Source organism: Panthera pardus, unplaced genomic scaffold (assembly GCF_024362965.1).
Source record: "Panthera pardus isolate Hobbes unplaced genomic scaffold, ASM2436296v1 HiC_scaffold_8, whole genome shotgun sequence".
Classification (NCBI taxonomy): Eukaryota; Metazoa; Chordata; class Mammalia; order Carnivora; family Felidae; genus Panthera; species Panthera pardus.
Window position 1 is genome coordinate 81,281,236 of NW_026527013.1, and position 18,095 is coordinate 81,299,330.

The window sequence follows — 18,095 nt, forward strand, 5'->3', positions numbered from 1 at the left end:
CAGAAAGATAAATACCTTATGATTTCACTCATGTGAAATTCAAGAAACAAAACAAGCAAAGAAAAAAAAAAAAGAAAGAAAGAAAGAGGTACACTAAGAATAGACTCTAAACTATAGAGAACAAACTGATGGTTACCAGAGGGGAGGTAAGTGGAGGGATTGTGTTAAACAGGTGATGGGAATTAAGGAGTGCACTTGTTGTGATGAGCACTGGGCATTGCGTGGAATTGTTGAATCACTGTATTATACACCTGAATCTAATATCATGCTGTATGTTAACCGGAATTTAAATAAAACTTAAAAAATGTGCTAGCCACCCAAACTCACTCTCTGTCCCCAGAAAAATGTACTATTAAATACATCTCTTTTTTGAAGGAAGAAAATGGACTCGAGATGGCAACATTTAATGTTTTGGTTTGACCTAAGATTTTCATGTTGGCAATGGTGGTTGAACACTGGGGTGAGTTTCTGACAAATGGCAGGGCACATATCTCTGGAAGCTTTCATTCCAAGTCTTTTTTTTTTTTAATCATAAAAGGGTGTTGAGTTTTGTCAAATGGTTTTTCACCGAGATTTTTTCTTCATTCTATTAATATGTTGCTATCACATTGATTGATTTTTATATGTTGAACCACCTTCACTTTCCTGGGACCAATCTCACTTATTCATGGTGTATAATCCTTTCACCATGCTGCTGTATTTTCTTTGCTAATACTTTGTTGAGGATTTTCACATCTATATTTAAAAGGAATACTGGCCTATAGTTTCCCTTTCTTGTGACGTCTTTGCCTGGCTTTGTTATCGGGGTAATACTGGCTTCGCAGAATGAGTTAGGAGCTATTTTCTCCTTTTCCACATCTTCGAAGAGTTTGAGAAGGATTGGTGTTAATTTTTCTTTAAATGTTTGGTGGAATTTGCCACTGAAGCCATCTGGCCCTAGGTTTTTCTTTGTTGGAGGTGTTTTGATTGCTGATTTAATATACCTATTTGTTAGAGATGTATTCAGATTTTGTGTTTCTTCCTGAGTCAAGTTTGATAGCTTGTGTGTTCCTAGGAATTTGCCAATTCCATGTAGGTAAACCAATCTGTTGAGGCATAATTGTGCATAGAATTCTCTTATAATCCTTTTTATACCTTGAAGTAAGCAGTAATGCATCATTTTCATTTGCAATTTTAGAAATTTTCATCTTCCCTCTTGTTTTTCTTGGTCAGTCTAGCTACAGGTTTGTTAATTTTGTTGATCATTTCAAATAACCAACTTTTAGTTCTTTTTTTGTTGTAGAAAAATATACTTAACATGAAAGTTGCCATTTTAACCATTTTAAGTGTACAGTTCTGTGCCTTCATATTGTTGTGGAACCATCATCACCATCCACCTCCCGAACTTTTCCAAGTTTTTTTTTTCAGTTGCAAAACTGAAATTCTGAACCATGAAATATGAACTCCCCATTTCTCCCTACTACCAACCCATGGCAAGCACCATTATACTTTATTTCTCTATGGATTTGGCTACCTCATATAAGTAGAATCATATAATATCTGCTCTTTTGAGCCTGGTTTCTTTCACTTAGCATCATGTCTGCAAGTTTCACCCATGTGGAGGCTCATATCTGAATCTCTCTCTTTTTTAAGAGTGAAAAATACTCCATTAGGATAAAGGACCTGAATGTGAGACAGGAAACCATCAAAACCCTAGAGGAGAAAACAGGGAAAAACCTCTCTGACCTCAGCCGCAGCAATTTCTTACTTGAGACATCAAAGGAAAGGGAATTAAAGCAAAATGAACTATTGGAACCTCATGAAGATAAAAAGCTTCTGCACTGCAAAGAAAACAATCAACAAAACTAAAAGGCAACCAACGGAATGGGAAAAGATATTTGCAAATGACATATCGGACAAAGGGCTGGTATCCAAAATCTATAAAGAGCTCACCAAACTCCACACCCAAAAAACAAATAATCCAGTGAAGAAATGGGCAGAAAACATGAATAGACACTTCTCTAAAGAAGACATCCGGATGGCCAACAGGCACATGAAAAGATGCTCAACGTCGCTCCTCATCAGGGAAATACAAATCAAAACCACACTCAGATATCACCTCATGCCAGTCAGAGTGGCCAAAATGAACAAAACAGGAGACTATAGATGCTGGAGAGGATGTGGAGAAACGGAAACCCTCTTGCACTGTTGGCGGGAATGCAAACTGGTGCAACCGCTCTGGAAAACAGTGTGGAGGTTCCTCAAAAAATTAAAAATAGACCTACCCTATGACCCAGCAATAGCACTGCTAGGAATTTATCCAAGGGATACAGGAGTACTGATGCATAGGGGCACTTGTACCCCAATGTTTATAGCAGCACTCTCAACAATAGCCAAATTATGGAAAGAGCCTAAATGTCCATCAACTGATGAATAAAGAAATTGTGGTTTATATACACAATGGAATACTACATGGCAATGAGAAAGAATGAAATATGGCCTCTTGTAGCAACGTGGATGGAACTGGAGAGTGTTATGCTAAGTGAAATAAGTCATATAGAGAAGGACAGATTCCATGTTTTCACTCCTATGTGGATCCTGAGAAACTTAACAGAAGACCATGGGGGAGGGGAAGGAAAAAAAATGGTTAGAGAGGGAGGGAGCCAAAACATAAGAGACTCCTAAAAACTGAGAACGAACTGAGGGTTTATGGGGGGTGGGAGGGAATGGAGGGTGGGTGATGGGTATTGAGGAAGGCACCTGTTGGGATGAGCACTGGGTGTTGTATGGAAACCAATTTCACAATAAATTTCATATTAAAAAAAAAAGAAAGAAAAATACTCCATTAGATGTTCTTAACCACATTTTGTTTATCTACTCATCCATCAGTAGACACAAGTTCCTTCCACTTTTTGGCTATTGTGAAATAATGCTGCTATGAACATGATTTTTAAACATCAACTTTGATTTTTATTGATTCTATTGGTTTTCTATTTTCTATTTTATCCCCGCTCCCATCTTTATTATCCTGCTTGCATTGGGTTTTGCTTGCTCTTCTTTTTTAGTTTCTTAAGGTGGAAGGTTAAGCTTATTGATTTGAGGTTTATATTCTTTTAAAATGTTGGCATATATGGCTATAATCTTCCCTGGATTTTTTTTTAACATGTTTCCACATAAACACTTTTCCTGATGCCTATGCACAAAGTCCACTGGGAAGTTTGGGATGGAGATGAAATGGGCAACATGAAATTGCAACTTGTGTGGAAAATACAGAGAGGGCCAAAAAATGAAAATTCTATACTGTACAATGGGCATATGTTCATTACATCAGATAACAATGTCTTCTATATGTCATATGTATTTCATTTATTGTATCATATATATAGATACGTGGACCTTAGTTTATATTTTATCTGAGGTCTAAGAGAGCCAAAAATATTGTCTTAAGGGTTTTTTTTTTAAGTTAGTTTATTTGAGAGAGAAAGAGAGAGAGACAAAGAGAGAGAGAGAAAGAGAGAGAGAGAGGGAGAGCAAGTGAGTAGGGGAGGGGCAGAGAGAGAGAGAATCCCAAGCAGCCTCCGTGCTGTCAGCACAGAGGCAATGTGAAGCTCGATCTCATGAAAAGTGAGATCATGACCTGAGCTGAAATCAAGAGATGCCTAACTGACTGAGCCACCCTGGGCCCCCTGTCTTAAGTTTTTTGATATTTTGTTGTCTACTTAAAAATATTTAGTACTAAGGGGTGCCTGGGTGGCTCAGTCAGTTAAGCATCTGACTTCAGCTCAGGTCATGATCTCACAGTTTGTGAGTTTGAGCCCCACAACAGGCTCTGTGCTGACAGCTCGAAACCTGGAGCCTGCTTTGGATTCTCTCTCTCTCTCTCTCTCTCTCTTTCTCTCTCTCTGTGTGTGTGTCCCTCCCCAACTTGTGCTCTGTCTCTCAAAAATAAATAAATGTAAAAAAAAAAATTAGAAAAAAATTTAGTATTAAGGCACCTGAGTGGCTCAGTCAGTTAAGTGGCAGACTCTTGATTTTGGCTCAGGTCATGATCTCACTTTTTGTGAGATAAAGCCCCACATTGGGTTCTGTGCTGGCAGTGCGCAGAGCCTGCTTCTGATTCTCCCTGTCTCTCCGTCCCTCCCCAGCTCATGCTTGCTCACTCCCAAAATAAAGAAATAAACTTAAAATTTTTTTTTTAATTTAGTATTTATCTAGAAGTGTAATTCTTGGTAAAAATGCCTTTATCATGGAAAAAATTAAACATGAAAGCCTGAGTAGACCTTAATTTTCTAAGGAAGTAAATGTAATGCTTATCTCATCTTTGTGATATTTTCAATTTGCTAAGGATTACTTAATAAAATCAGTTTTAATTCCAGCTACCTCGAGTGTATCAAAGATTAAATAAAACCCAACCTCAGAGATGTTTCAGCTTTTCAATTTTTCCCCCCAGCTAAGGTTAGTCTGTTGGTGTGTCTAGAATTACACACATTTTTGGCAAGAAGTTTGACTTTCTGACTGTTACACTGAAGATAAATACTGGCTGATTATTTGAGCTGTTTGGCTGAATGGCCACAAGAGTTGTACAAAATCCTGGTCTGCAAAAACTCTATAATAAAATTAGCTTTAAATTGTTATCTTAAAATGTTTAAAAGGCAGATGAAGGCAGGGGAGAAAATGCTTGCTTTAATATTGTGACAATCAAGTGTGCAGAGTATATGCTAAAACACTTTAGCAAATGTTTGGCAAGGGTACACAAGTGATTGTTTTTTTTAGTGTTTATTTATTTTTGAGACAGAGAGAGACACAACACTAGCAGGGGAGGGGCAGAGAGAGAGGGAGACACAGAATCTGAAGCAGGCTCCAGGCTCTGAGCGGTCAGCACAGAGCCCGACGTGGGGCTTGAACTCATGAACCCTCCAGATCATGACCTGAGCCGAAGTCGGACACTTAACCAACTGAGCCACCCAGGCGCCCCCACAAGTGATTTTTAAGTTCAGCAGTTGTGTTGTTGTGCTGGAGTAAAACAGATATATTAGGGATGAGGAGCCATCCCTAATTTTTCTCCACTCACTCAATGACCGCAAGATTAGAGCAGTCTGGAAGAAGCTTTGACTTGTGGATACCCTTGGAGTTGCATTTTTATGCTTCTAGAATTTATGAGATACAATATTGACATTTTTTTGAACAGGATTATGAAGTAATTTTCCAGTCTGCCTGCCACGTTCGTGTTGTTCTTATTCATTCTAGCATTGATACGGATTTGTTAGTCACATATGACATCTTCCTGTACACACCAATACCCCACACCTCCTGAAGAAAGGAGCCTCGATGTCTCATAGAATTTAGGCAAGTAGATTCTTAGTACTGAATTGCTTCTATTTGCCAGAGCAGGAGAAACAGATTTTTCAGAAACAGGTGTTAGTTGACATAGGGCATAAAGCTCCAGAGGATGAATGATTAGTAAATGAAAACTCTGAACTGGTTAATGTTAAATATCTTTCCCAAATAACCAGGCAGTAGGTCTGAGCTGACTCAGACTTAGGACTCAAGAGACCTCAGCTTGAAGTGAATCTTACTTCAGAAAAATTAGGGAATTTCAGGACTAGCAGGAAAGTTAAAACAAACAAAACAAAACAAAACTTGAGTATTTATCCAAATACTCAAGTAACATTTGGATAAATAGTCAAGTGACATTTAAACATGTATGTTCAAATATGTAGTTCTCAGGATTATTATATTTTTGACTGCCACAAAATATACTTATTTTTTTAAAATCTCCTGACCCTCATCATCTATTGAACAGAAGGCAGTTTCAAAGGCAAGTTATTAAACTATCAAGAAATTGGCAGAAGGGGATGTACCTAATTGTTCATTCCATCATTGATCAACTATTACTTCCCTGAAAAGTATAAACTCTGATACAGAGAAGGGGCAAATCCTAAGCTTTCAAAAATGTACTTCAGTTTCAGTCCTGGGAGATACTAACAACTCTAACTTACTTTTGGATGGTCTGGATCAATTTCTATGCATTGCTAGCGCTTTATTTCCAATTAGACCTGGAGGGTGACACTGTAGATAAAAATCAACCAATCAAATCACCAACTAGCCTCCAAAAATTGAACCAGAGAGTAACTTGGGTCCTTTCTCTGAATTGGATTTAATCTCTTTTTTTTTCTTCCTCCCAGAACCCTTGTGTCCCTACCACTTGACTTGGTCTCCTACTGAGGTCCCACTCAGGCTTTTTCCACCGTCACATCTTGGCTGTTTCAGGTCTTGTGTCCTTACTATTCTGAGTGTTCATGAACGTTCACACTCTGGTAACAGATTGAACAGTAAGGTGAAGATTTGCATTGAGACCCAAGTATGCATAAGTCTCTCCCCCTAATTCCAACCACTGGTAAAATGGGCAGTGTGGTTAGAACCTCATAATCTAGGGTCCTTCCCTGAACCATTAGCTCCAGCAATTCTTCCAGCATCCCATTCTCTTGGTTTCTGATGTGTACTAAATGACTTGGGCCAAAGACTCTCTCCTGTCAGCTGCCCTCGTGGGTGTTTCTGGACAAAAAGGCTTAACTTTCCTGGTACCTATTCCTCTTCTGGGGTCTGATTCTGCAGGTTCTGATGTGAGGCAGCCGTGGCCAACAGTGACTGTGAGAGTGCTCTGCACACCTGCCCGGCAGCCAGGGCTTAGATGGACCTGAATGCTGGCTCTGTCACCCGCCAGCTCTGTGACGTTATCCAAGCTACCTAAACTCCAAGCTTTGGATTCCTCATCTAGAAAAGACAGATAGTATTACCTCCCTCAGAGGGATCTTGTTGAGAATTAGAAATAGAATATGTGAAGCTTTTAGCACAGTGTATGGCATCTAGTAGGTGCTTAAGAAACTATTTGTCATATACTATTTGTATATGAAAGAAACTATTTGTCATATACTATCTTCTATGCTTTTGTGCAAGGATCAAATGAGACCAGTTGCTAAACTTTGTAGGAATACCTTGATAGAAGAATGAAAATGTATTCAACTCAGAGTGAAAAGGAAATGTCTATAAAAAGGAAAAAGTTGTTTAAAAATTTTTTTTAAGTTTATTTATTTTGAGAGAGAGAGAGAGAGAGAGAGAGGGAGAGAAAGAGTGGGTCAGGGTCAGGGACAGAGACCGAATCCCAAGCAGGCTCTGCACTGTCAGTGCAGAGCCCACCGTGGGCTCGAACCCATGAACTGTGAGATCACGACCTGAGCTGAGATTAAGAGTTGCTCAACTGACTGGGCCAGCCAGCTATCCCGAAAAAAGTGGTATTGTAAAGGATATGTATATATTCTTTTCATTTTATTTTTGTAATAGTATAGCTAACTATCAAAACACAAGCTGATGGGGTTTGTCTCCAGGTATTTCCTCTTTTTGTGTGGATCTGCTTCTCTGGGTGAGTGATTTCTAACCTGCAAACCCATACCATGAGGCTTCTCCTGGACACTGCCTTCTTATTCAGTTGCTATTGATATCACTGCCTCCTGTTTGCTTCTACCTCATCCCAAATCCTGACCCCGATTTCTAATTTCATCCTTTGCTTTATGCTTGACATATTAGCTTAGCAGGAAGGGCTCAGGCATTTCCCACTGGCAGGTGGCTCCCCAGTCTGAATTCTTTCAAAAATCAGCACTATTTCCACATTCACTAGTGTTTATACCTCTTCATTGCTTATGATTCACACCATCTACAACTTCTTCTGAGTCCCATCTTCTGACCAGTCTCCAATATAATTCTCAGATTCTCTTATTTATTGTTTGTGACAATTCTCCTTCAGGTCTAGCTTGACAGTTTTTTGTTTTGTTTTGTTTTTTGCAAGAATCAGTGAAGAGCACTTGAAAATTTGGGTTTGCCAGGATCACATTTTGGAATGCACAGGAATCAGAAATGGAATTTTATTCTATGTATAAGCTGAATTGCTGGAAAAAAAAGTGGGAGGGGCAGAGGGGAGAGTGATATTTTATTATTCCTAAGCGCTCATATATTTTCACTTTGATCATCTTTAGGTGTGTACAAGCAGCTCTCACAAGGCATATAAAAATGAACCAAGTTTTTTTAAAATTTTATTTTCAAAAGGCAGTAAAAACATATATACAGGATGTTATGAAATTCCAATGCCATCATTAGGACCCAACTCCCGCAGTTTACCAGTGTGGAACCGTCACCAAAGGCCGGTCTGCAAACAGGCAGGCAAGCGGGATGGAAGTATTCCCTTGGTTGCTAGAATTTCTCACAATAAAAATAATAATTAAGGGAACCTTCCTGTAACTGGATAACCCTGCATAAATAGGCAACACAGTTAATCAAAATGTAAACATATGGTTTTCTGACACCGGTAGAGCAAACTCAAAACAGTTGCAACCAAAACAATTCCTAAGTTATCCCACTATAGTGATTCTTACACTTTGCTTCTTGGCTGTGTGATCCCTATGAATCTTCTCCCATTCATCATCTTCCGGATCCTGATCAAATGTCTCAGGGTAGGCTGGTAATTTGTCTTTGGGGCATTCTTCAAAGTAACTGCGAACATATTTTCCCACAAACCACCCTTTGTATTCTTCGGGCATCTTGCATTCCAGGCCGTTATAGTGGACGTTGTAGTGGTGCTTTAACCAGTAGTAGAGGTAGTGGATATTGTAGTCACATCTCCAAGGGTTATCTCTGAGCCACAAGAGTTTCAAAAAATACAAGTCTTCTAATACGCCATAGTCAAAGTTTTGTAGACTGTTGTTTGATAAATCTAACTCTTCTAAATGTGTGAGTCCTAAAAAAGCAGCTAGAAACAGAAAGTAGTTATTAACGCAATGAGTAGCTGGGTTACATGCAACTGTATGGCGTATTATAAGGACATATACACAAAAATGAGAGACCTAATTCTCCTTGTTGAAAAAAAAATTCCCTCCTCTCCTTTTTCTCAGAGCTTTACTTTAGAAAACTTGTAATTTTAAGTACTTTATCCTCTCTTTGAAATGTATACATATCCTTCAGAAGCCTAACCAGGGATTCTGTCAACTTTATGAGCCAGGAATGTCTTCCTCAAGGACCTGAGAGCCATCTCTTTGAAATGTAAACGTCAGGGGAGCTAGTACCCTTATCTCCCAGTTTCTGAGGGAGGGTAGGGGCCTTGCTCCTTAGTCACGAAGATGGAATTTGTTTTCCTCTGGGTAAAGCCAATTAGCTAACATAACTGGCCACCTCAATTACCAGATAGAGTGAAGATGCCCCATGTATGACAAAGAATGCTGTCAAGCCCTCTCACTTGAGGACGAGTTACTTACCCTGAAAACATGTAAGTATTGCGTTTTCAGCTTTGCAGTCGCTTAGAAGATTGCCCGTGATGTGCGTCACATCTTGGTTTAATGCTTATTCAATAATAAATGTTTTCTTTTTTCCTCAACTACCTTTGTGGAGAGAATTTCCGTGTTGGAGGATTTTGGTCTTAATTATATTTTCCTAACGGTAACGTGTCTCAATGCAAAATTCCGGAGTATGTTTTTGCTTACACAAAGCTCTTCCCTTGATTTAATTGACTACAATATTTTATTTGAAAAATCACTTTTATGTTAGCTTTCTAAAAATGGTTTCTGGGCTCATGTGCATTTTTTAAATACTCACTGGAAAGATGCCACACAAAAAAGGCATGAATTAGGAAAATATTTCAAATGTAAGACATAAGTGCATAAAAAAATGAAAAAATGTGTATGGTGATGATCTGACAGTTCCCTGGGACAACAGCAAACTCTGAAAATGCCTAGGAAGCAGCTTTTCCCTTTTTAGGGGGAGGGAACGATATTCCTGTAGAGTCCAAAACTAAACAATTTTTATCAACATTTTGAAAACATCTGGTTGTGTTTTGGCAAGCTGTGGTAGCTATCAGTTCTGAATCCATATGTATTTAATTCTGCTGGAGTGTGGGTAATTAGCAAATATCAAATATGTAACACGAAATAAGACAACAAAACTCTTTTTCCCCCTCCAGGAGTAAAAAGGAAATCTAAACATAGATTTTAGTTGACGTGGACTAACCCTAGAATTCACTGGTCAACTTTGATTTCAAACATTTTGCTGCTATTTCAAACATTTTCTCATTACGGTTTTTTGTTTGTCTATTTATTTATTTTTGAGGGAGGGAGGGAAGGAGGAAGAGAGAGAGAGAGAGAGAGAGAGAGAGAGAGAGAGAGAGAGAGAGAGAGAGAAAGTCTTAAGTAGGCTCCACGCCCAGCACAGAGCCCAACATGGGGCTCCATCTCATAGCCAAGAGATCATGACCTGAGCTGAAATCAAGAGTTGGATGCTTAACCCAACTGAGCCACCCAGAACCCCTTAATATTGTTTTAAAATACTTAGGGTATATAATGTCCATATTTTGGATTTGGGAAATGTGCTCTAATACCAGTATCATGAACCATTTTCATATCATTTGTTCTCAGACAAAATGCATAATTTCCCCTAAAAAGAATTTTTTCTACTTTGGTGCAAAAGCAATAGCCTGGGTAGGAGTGTTAGGAGAGGGCAGGGGGCTGGGGAGGAGCAAAACGTCAGCCAGTATAATGACAGCTTTGAAGACACTGCATTTTCCCCCCTATTTGCCAACACTCTGTAAGTCAATGATCTCACAATTTACTTTCCTTGAAACAAGTCAGCCCTTTAGACTGAAAGCATGTGAAAACATTCCTAGATTTTATTTTGAAAGTGCTATAGTTTTTACTTAAACCATATGTATTCAGGCATTTGGGAAAGCTGGTTTTCATTTGTTTCTCAAAGGAGATAAATCCTTAATAGGGTGTCTTCTTTCTCTCTTTTGCAATAAAGTCTGGCATTTTATGAGATTGTTATTTCATGCCTTTTAAAACCAGTAAATCACTAGGTGGCTCAGTTGGTTAAGTGCCCAACTCTTGATATCGGCTTTGAGTGTGGAACCTGCTTGGGGTTATCTCTCTCCCTCTCTCTCTTTCTGCCTTTCCTCTGCTTGCTCCCTCTCAAAATAAATAAACATTAAACGACCCCAGTAAATCTCATTGCATTTGTATACCTGCTAACATAAGTAGTTAACAGAGTTTACTTTGGCACTGTTTCATCTCATAGGTCCTGAAATATAGAAGGTCTTTTATTTTAGAAACTTCTTTAGGCTATTTTGACTTATTGAAGTGTGGAGATTTTTTTGTTGTTGTTCCAGAAGACATACCAAGAAAGTGGCTGGCATTTGGCAGGTGCTCAACACATATTTGTTAATGTAGAAAATACCTTCCTGGGACTGAATTGAACAAAGGAGAAAACAAGAACACTATTGCTGGTAACAAGAGTTCACCTTGTGAGTCAGCAAGGAAAACACATTGGGTAAACAAGTTCAGGAGGCTTCAGGAGATCTCAAGGATGGTAAAGGAATCCTTGCAATTATGGGAACTTCATAGTTGATGAGGGAAAAATATCACTCGAAGTAAAACAAACCCACGTTGCATTATTATCTGTCTCTACACTGTTTTTTCATTTTACTCTAGTTTTCTTTATACACTGGTTCCATTACAATTAAAATATTGTTGGACCATTACTCACTACTTTAATAAATTTAACTTAGGTCATTAGAATAACAAACATTTCAGTCTCTTTTAGAGATAACTCTAAAACTCGATTGCACTGATACTCTGGATACGTGAAAGCCCAGGGACCTGTGACAAGGCATGCTTGTCTTGCAATTCTTTGGTTCTCTTGCAGCAAGAGAGGGTCTCCATCTCCAGATTCTTCACCCTGTGGCCTGGCTTTGTGGAGACTGGCTATCAGTCACTGATCTCCACACTAACATGATGATCACTTCATTTGGGAGAAGGATGTCTTTGTTGTATTCTTATTCACTGTGAAATGAAAATGACTTTTGACCTCATGATTTAAAGACACCCCCAAGTCTATACAGGCTAAGGTATAAGTGTAGCATAATGCTGTTCCTTTGGGAAATTTTTAAATTATGACTTTTTTTTTTTTTTTTGAGAATGCAAGTGTGAGCAGGGAACAGGCAGAGAGAGGGAGAGAGAATAATCTCAAGCAGTCTCCAAGCTCAGTGCAGAGCCTGATGCAGGGCTCGATCCCACAATCCTGGAATCATGACCTGAGCCAAAATCAAGTGTTGGATGCTCAACCGAATGAGTCACCCAGACACCCCTTAAATTATGATTTCTCAATATTTTAAAAGATGTTACAAATACTAAAATATGCCTTTGCAGCTCCAGAACATTCATTCTCAATTTGTACTTCTACAATGTTAAAATCCTACTGTTCTATTAATGGCATTATCATTAAGCAAAGCAGAAGTAACAACTGAATTGAAAACATTTATAACATTAACATTATATTATTAATAGTATCAATAATCATTTTTATAGACTGGAGTTTTCATATTGAAGCAGCACTATGAAGGCATATGTGTTATGTATGTCCCAAATCTGATCAATATTGCAGTAATTCTCAGTTCTTTCCAAATCCAGTGTGTTTACTTAACATGCTCATTTTCGCCAGAGGCTTTATTATTAGCAAATGGAGAAGAGATTTGAGGGATGGAAACGAAAATTAATCTGGATCTGGGATTAGATAAAATACATCTGGCTCTGGCTTGAACACATTTTATATGAATTTATGAGCTTGGTACTTAGCAGATTGTTTCAAGTTTACTTTAAACAAATTGGAACTTCATGAATAGCAAAGAAAATGCCAAATCTGAATTTCCCTTTAAAAGTCACTACATGTTTAAGATATTATTGACCACATATTCTTATTTTTTAAATCCATTCTACAAAACACTTATTTGGACCAACTGAATAACTGTTGCTTAGTAATATACAGTATTTTATCCTTCATAAAGCAACATTTTGGTAAATATTTCTGAGTGCCAAACAAATTCTGATTTAGACATCATGTTTAATTTAAAATTTTCATTATATAGGTTTTTCAAAACTAAATTGTACTTACCATACATGTTGCCATAAAGGGGGAAAAAAACCCCCAGAGAATACTCATCACCCATTTAAAGGGCTACTCTGTGGAACTTACCAGGATCTATGAATTCAATGCCATTGCTGCTGAGGTTTAATTTTTTTAGCTCATGAACATCTTCAAACTCCTTGGGTCGAAGCTGGTTGATTTTATTGTATGACAAGTCAAGTTTAACAATGTCTGGAGGGATGTTGTTTGGAACTTTCTTCAGCTCTGGAAAAATTAATAACATTCTGGTTATCGAGGTTTCCTCCCATGCCATCTTCTTAGTTACTGTTCCACCTGTGGTTGAAGGGTCAACTCTTAAAGCTAAAGGGGAAAGGGATCATCTAAAGCTAAAGAACATTGGTATGAATGAGATATAGAATGTGCTAACTCCAACAAAGCCTCCTGGACCAGGTGCGTCAGGCTTAGAGGAATGGATAGCACTCCTTGCTGAGCTGTTCAGAGAAATGTCCTAGACGTGGCGGTGGGGCTCACTCCTGGCTGTCCATTAGAAGCACCTGGGAAGCTTTAGAGGGGAAAAAAGCTAAAAGGAAGTGAAATCAATCAAACCACTCTATGTGTGTCCCTTCCAATCCTTTCCCATCTGCTCAAGGAAGGAATTTTCACTATTAACTGCTGCCCCTGGGTTGTGTTTTCATTTCATTCCTCTCCTTCGATTTTTTCTGCTAACAAAAAGTGCTCAGGTCTCTCTACCCTTAAAAAATTAACAAAAAGCTTTTGACCTTGATCTTATGGCTCCTTTCCCTGGATGCTAAAACTTGAGGAAGCGTAGTCCTGACCTGCTGCCCCCGCTTCTTCCTCAGCATGTATTCCCTGAATCCTTGTGACTTAGTTTATATTCCAGCACTCCTAGACTCCCAGACACCTCAGGAACAACAACACTATTACTGTTACTACTACTAGAGAAGAAGCCTCTGGAAGAGGAGTCCAGGTTATCTTTCACAGGTTAATAGGAAATCAAGGTTCACCTAATTTGTCTCTATTTACATTTCTCTTTAAATTATGCTTTAAAAAATATAGTGTTATTTTAAAAAATATTTTAATGTTTATTTATTTTGGGGGGATGGGAGAGAGAGACAGAACGTGAGCAGAAGAGGGGCAGAGGAAGAGGGAGACAGAATCCAAAGCAGGTTCCAGGTTTTGAGCTGTCAGCAGAGTCTGACACAGGGCTCGAACCCATGAACCAGGAGATCATGACCTGAGCCAAAGTTGGACACTTAATCGACTGAGCCACTCAGGAGTTCCTAAAAAATATAGTGTTATTTTATATTTTAGTGTAATATTTGCCCTCTTAATCATTGGAAAAATAGTCTAAGGAGGTTTTATTTAATTTTAAGTAGGGCAAGTGAGAAATGTGAAGAGACACAAGCCTGTTTCCACAAAAGAAAACTAGAAGTAATAAAATGTCCAGATTAACTGATAACTGAGAAATAGCATGACCCAAAGGCTTTGTGAATAAAATTTGTTGAATTGGGTACAGAAAATAAGCTTATAAAAGGTGGTATCCATTTATTCATGATAATATTTTTGGAACAGGATAATTGAATTGCTGACAATTTCTTCAAAATACTAAAAAAAAAAAAAAAACACAAAACCCCAAAACTCTGGTATTTATGACTTCTTAGCCCATAGTATATTTATTTTCATAAAGATTCAGGTTTATTTTTTCCCCTTTAAAACCCCAAATCCATGGTCTTAAATGGAATGGAATTGGTAAATCCTTCTTTAGTATCCCTGTTACTGTTAAATTTGCTTTCTCGTCTCGATGGGATCTTAGTATCTTGGTATCTATGTGCAGGAAGTGTTCTGTATGTTCTAACAAGTATTAAGTGACAAGAACCCTATGGGCTAAGTATGATTGTTCTCATTTTACAGATGAGGGAGCTGAGGCACAATTTGCCTGTAGTTTAGTCCTAGGATTTAAATATACATGCTAGCTTCAGAATATATGCTTCTAACCACTCTGCTCCTGGTACTTTTCTGTTTCTTTCATGCCATTCCATCTGCCTTTGAATCCTCAAGCCTGGCACAGGGTAAAGTTGGAGTGGGGGAGGAACTGAGGTGGAGTCAATACACTGGGTGGCCATGAGACCTTCCTAGCTCTGTATTTAAAATGATGTCTCCTGTTTTCAGTTTAGCAATAACAAATACTCCTGCTTTTCCTCAATGGTAAGTTATCACCATCAGATGTAGTATACATTTTACTGTTTGTTTTCATTTTTGTCCCCTCCCCACCATAGAAGCTTCATGGTGGAGGCTTAGGACGATGCCTAATATATCCTAAACAAATGATATGTATCAGACAGCTTCTGAAAAGGCACTCCATGTTCTTCTCTACTAACACGTATGCCCTTGTGTAAACACCTCCTTTGAATATGGCCTGAACCCATGACTTGCTTCCAAAAATAGAATGCAGCAAATGTCAGTGGATGCCACTTCCACAATCAGGTTACAAGAGATTATGACTTTTATTTTGCCAGCAGATTCTCTTCTGCTCACTTTGATAAAGTAAGCTGTCATTTTGGAGAGGCCCACGTGGCAAGGAATGTAGCCTCTGGCAAATAGCCAGCAAAGAACTCAGGTCCTCAGTCCAACAACCCTTGAGGAACTGAATTCTGCCAATGGCCACATGAGCTTGTAAGAGGAGCCTTTCCCAGTTGAGTCTTCAGATGGGACCAGAGACGTGAGTCCTGGTGAACACACTGACTGCAGCCTTGTGAAGGATCTGCAAGCAGAGGACTCAGCTGAGCCATGTCTGGTTTCCTGACCCACAGAAACTGTGAGATAATGAATGTGTGTTGTATCAAGCCACTAAGTATTGGGGTAGTTCATCACAGATAATACATTGTAAATAAGAGCTCATGAAACATTGAGTTTGATGATTTCAGGATACTGAGCACTTTTGTAATAAAAATCCTTTTAAAATATGGAGCGATCAGGGCACCTGGGTGGCTCAGTCAATTAAGTGTCCGACTTCAGCTCAGGTCATGATCTCGTGGTCTGAGTTTGAGCCCCGCATTGGGCTCTGTGCTGACAGCTCAGAGTCTGGAGCCTGGTTCGGATTCTCTGTCCCTCTCTCTGCCCCTCTCCTGCTCACGCCTCTGTCTCTCTCTTTCTCTCCAAACTAAATAAATGCTAAAAAAAATTTTTTTTAATAAAAATAAAAAAATATGGAGTGATCTTATTTTTGTCTTTTGGTAAGGCACTATTCTGTTTGACTTAGAATTATGTCTGCCAATATAATTGAAAGGTGAAAGATTTTAAGTCTTGAACTTATAATGTTCCAACAGTGAGGTATTCCTCCCTTTAGGATCATCAAGACCCCAAGTGAAGAGCTATATTCTCTCTGGGGTCCTACATTTAAACAAGTAAATGGAGATCCCAGCAATAATTAAAAACCATGGAGACAACGGAGGACAAATCAAAGAAATAATTTGTGGACATTATAGTGTTTGGAATAATTATTGAAAATGGCTGTGGCATCTTCTTAGCAAGATTTTAAAAGCAGAATAGAGTTTTATTTCAAAATACCCAAGATCCTACCTCTTCTCAGTTCCTCCATTGCTACCACATTGGTCTAAGTCAACATCAGCTCTTGTCTGGATTATCCCCAAAGTGTCCTAAGCCCATGTTAAACTGTCAAAACATAAATACGACCATGTCAATTCCCCAGATGGCTTCTAATCCACCAGATGTTCCCATCTTACTATGAATAAAAGCTCAAGTCCTCATTAAGGTCCTATAAGGCCATTAAGAACTGTAGATCTTCATTGCCACCACAGGCAGTATCTCCTAGGTTTTGGAAAGCAGGCTGTTTATCAGGATTTGCTTGCTGAATCCACATCTGTTGGGTTGGACATGGGGTGGATGACAGAGACCTCCCAAGCAACCACTGTGGGACAAGCTGAAGTGGGTAAACCACAAATAAATGGGTAGAAAAAATAGTTTATGAGAACTCCCTGAAACTCAGTGTAAGCAGTATGACAGGGCCTGTGGATGCTGGAAAGGGACTATGAATTGCAGAACCAACTTTGGCATTGTCAGCAGTAAAAATAGGGTAAAAATAGGATCCACAAGTAAACCAGGATATACAACCCAAAGCCTTTGCTAGTATGGCTTAGAAAAACCATGGAAAAATCTTATTTGTTGTACTGACGAGTAAAAACAATTCTTTAGTTCTTTTATCTTAAACTTGAATGAAAATTGCAAATAGTGATGTAAAATAATGTAAAATGATAAAGATTATAGCCACAAGTCAAATTTGGTCAATGTCCCTATTTCTAGACCAGGCACCACATTGTTATTTGCTGCTACCTAAAATTCTTGGTAAACACTCAAAACATACCTCATCTACTCTATCGTCACCCTTGACAAACCTTACCATTCCCCAACCAAAATTTGCTGAGTCTGAGGAGTGAACTGGGAAAATTTCTCCATGTAATTTCCCATTTAGTGGGTTAGCTTTTTTTAATTAATTAATTAATTAATTAATTAGAGAGAGCACGCACAAGTTGGGGAGGGACAGAGAGAGAGAGGGAGAGATAGAATCCCAAGCAGGCTCCACACTGTCAGTGTGGAGTCTGATTTGGAGTTCAAACCCACAAACTGTGAGATCATGACCTGAGCTGAAATCAAGAGTTGGTCACCCAACTGACTATGCTCCCAGGCGCCCCTTAGTGGGATTGCAATATCTTAGTTGTCAGTAATATCAGAACTACTCTGAAGGCTCGGTGGTAGTAGGCAAAGAGGCATAAATAACCCTGATTTTGCAAATAAAAAATTATTAATCATTGTTAAACTAGCGATGAAATTAACTTCAAAGGCAGCTGAGAGTACCTTACCTGCATAATACCCCCCAGTCCAAATCTCAGAAGTAAAATGAATCCTTAGAAATTGTAAATGATTCTGGTAAACATAAAGCTAAAAATGCAGTTTTCAATTCTTTCATGTCTTTTTGGCAAATACATTTACCTCAATGTGGCATAAACATGCCTTTCAACTAATTTCACATTTATTCCCTTTGGAAGACTACATTTTGTTGGCAAAGTGCCTGTCCCCCAGTGAATAAAGCTATTATTTCTTTCTCGTGCCGTCCAACGTTTAAA

At 38.6% G+C, this 18,095-nt stretch overlaps 2 protein-coding genes across 3 annotated transcripts in view; one reads left to right on the plus strand and one right to left on the minus strand.

Moving 5' to 3' along the window:
* Window positions 1-18,095, plus strand: part of FBXL13 (F-box and leucine rich repeat protein 13) — a 210,685-nt gene that overhangs the window by 91,049 nt on the left and 101,541 nt on the right. The window lies entirely within an intron of this gene.
* The window catches only part of LRRC17 (leucine rich repeat containing 17), a 117,321-nt gene that overhangs the window by 74,252 nt on the left and 24,974 nt on the right, over window positions 1-18,095 (minus strand). The window contains exons 3-4 of one of the 2 annotated variants that reach the window (XM_019451262.2): window positions 13,042-13,197; window positions 8,039-8,779 (exon numbers count right to left, since the gene is read on the minus strand). In XM_019451262.2, the coding sequence (XP_019306807.1) occupies window positions 8,382-8,779; window positions 13,042-13,197 (554 nt within the window). In that variant the 3' untranslated portion in view covers window positions 8,039-8,381. Of the gene's footprint in view, window positions 1-8,038; window positions 8,780-13,041; window positions 13,198-18,095 lie in introns of those variants that run through there. The other variant, XR_002080479.2, reaches the window with a different exon arrangement.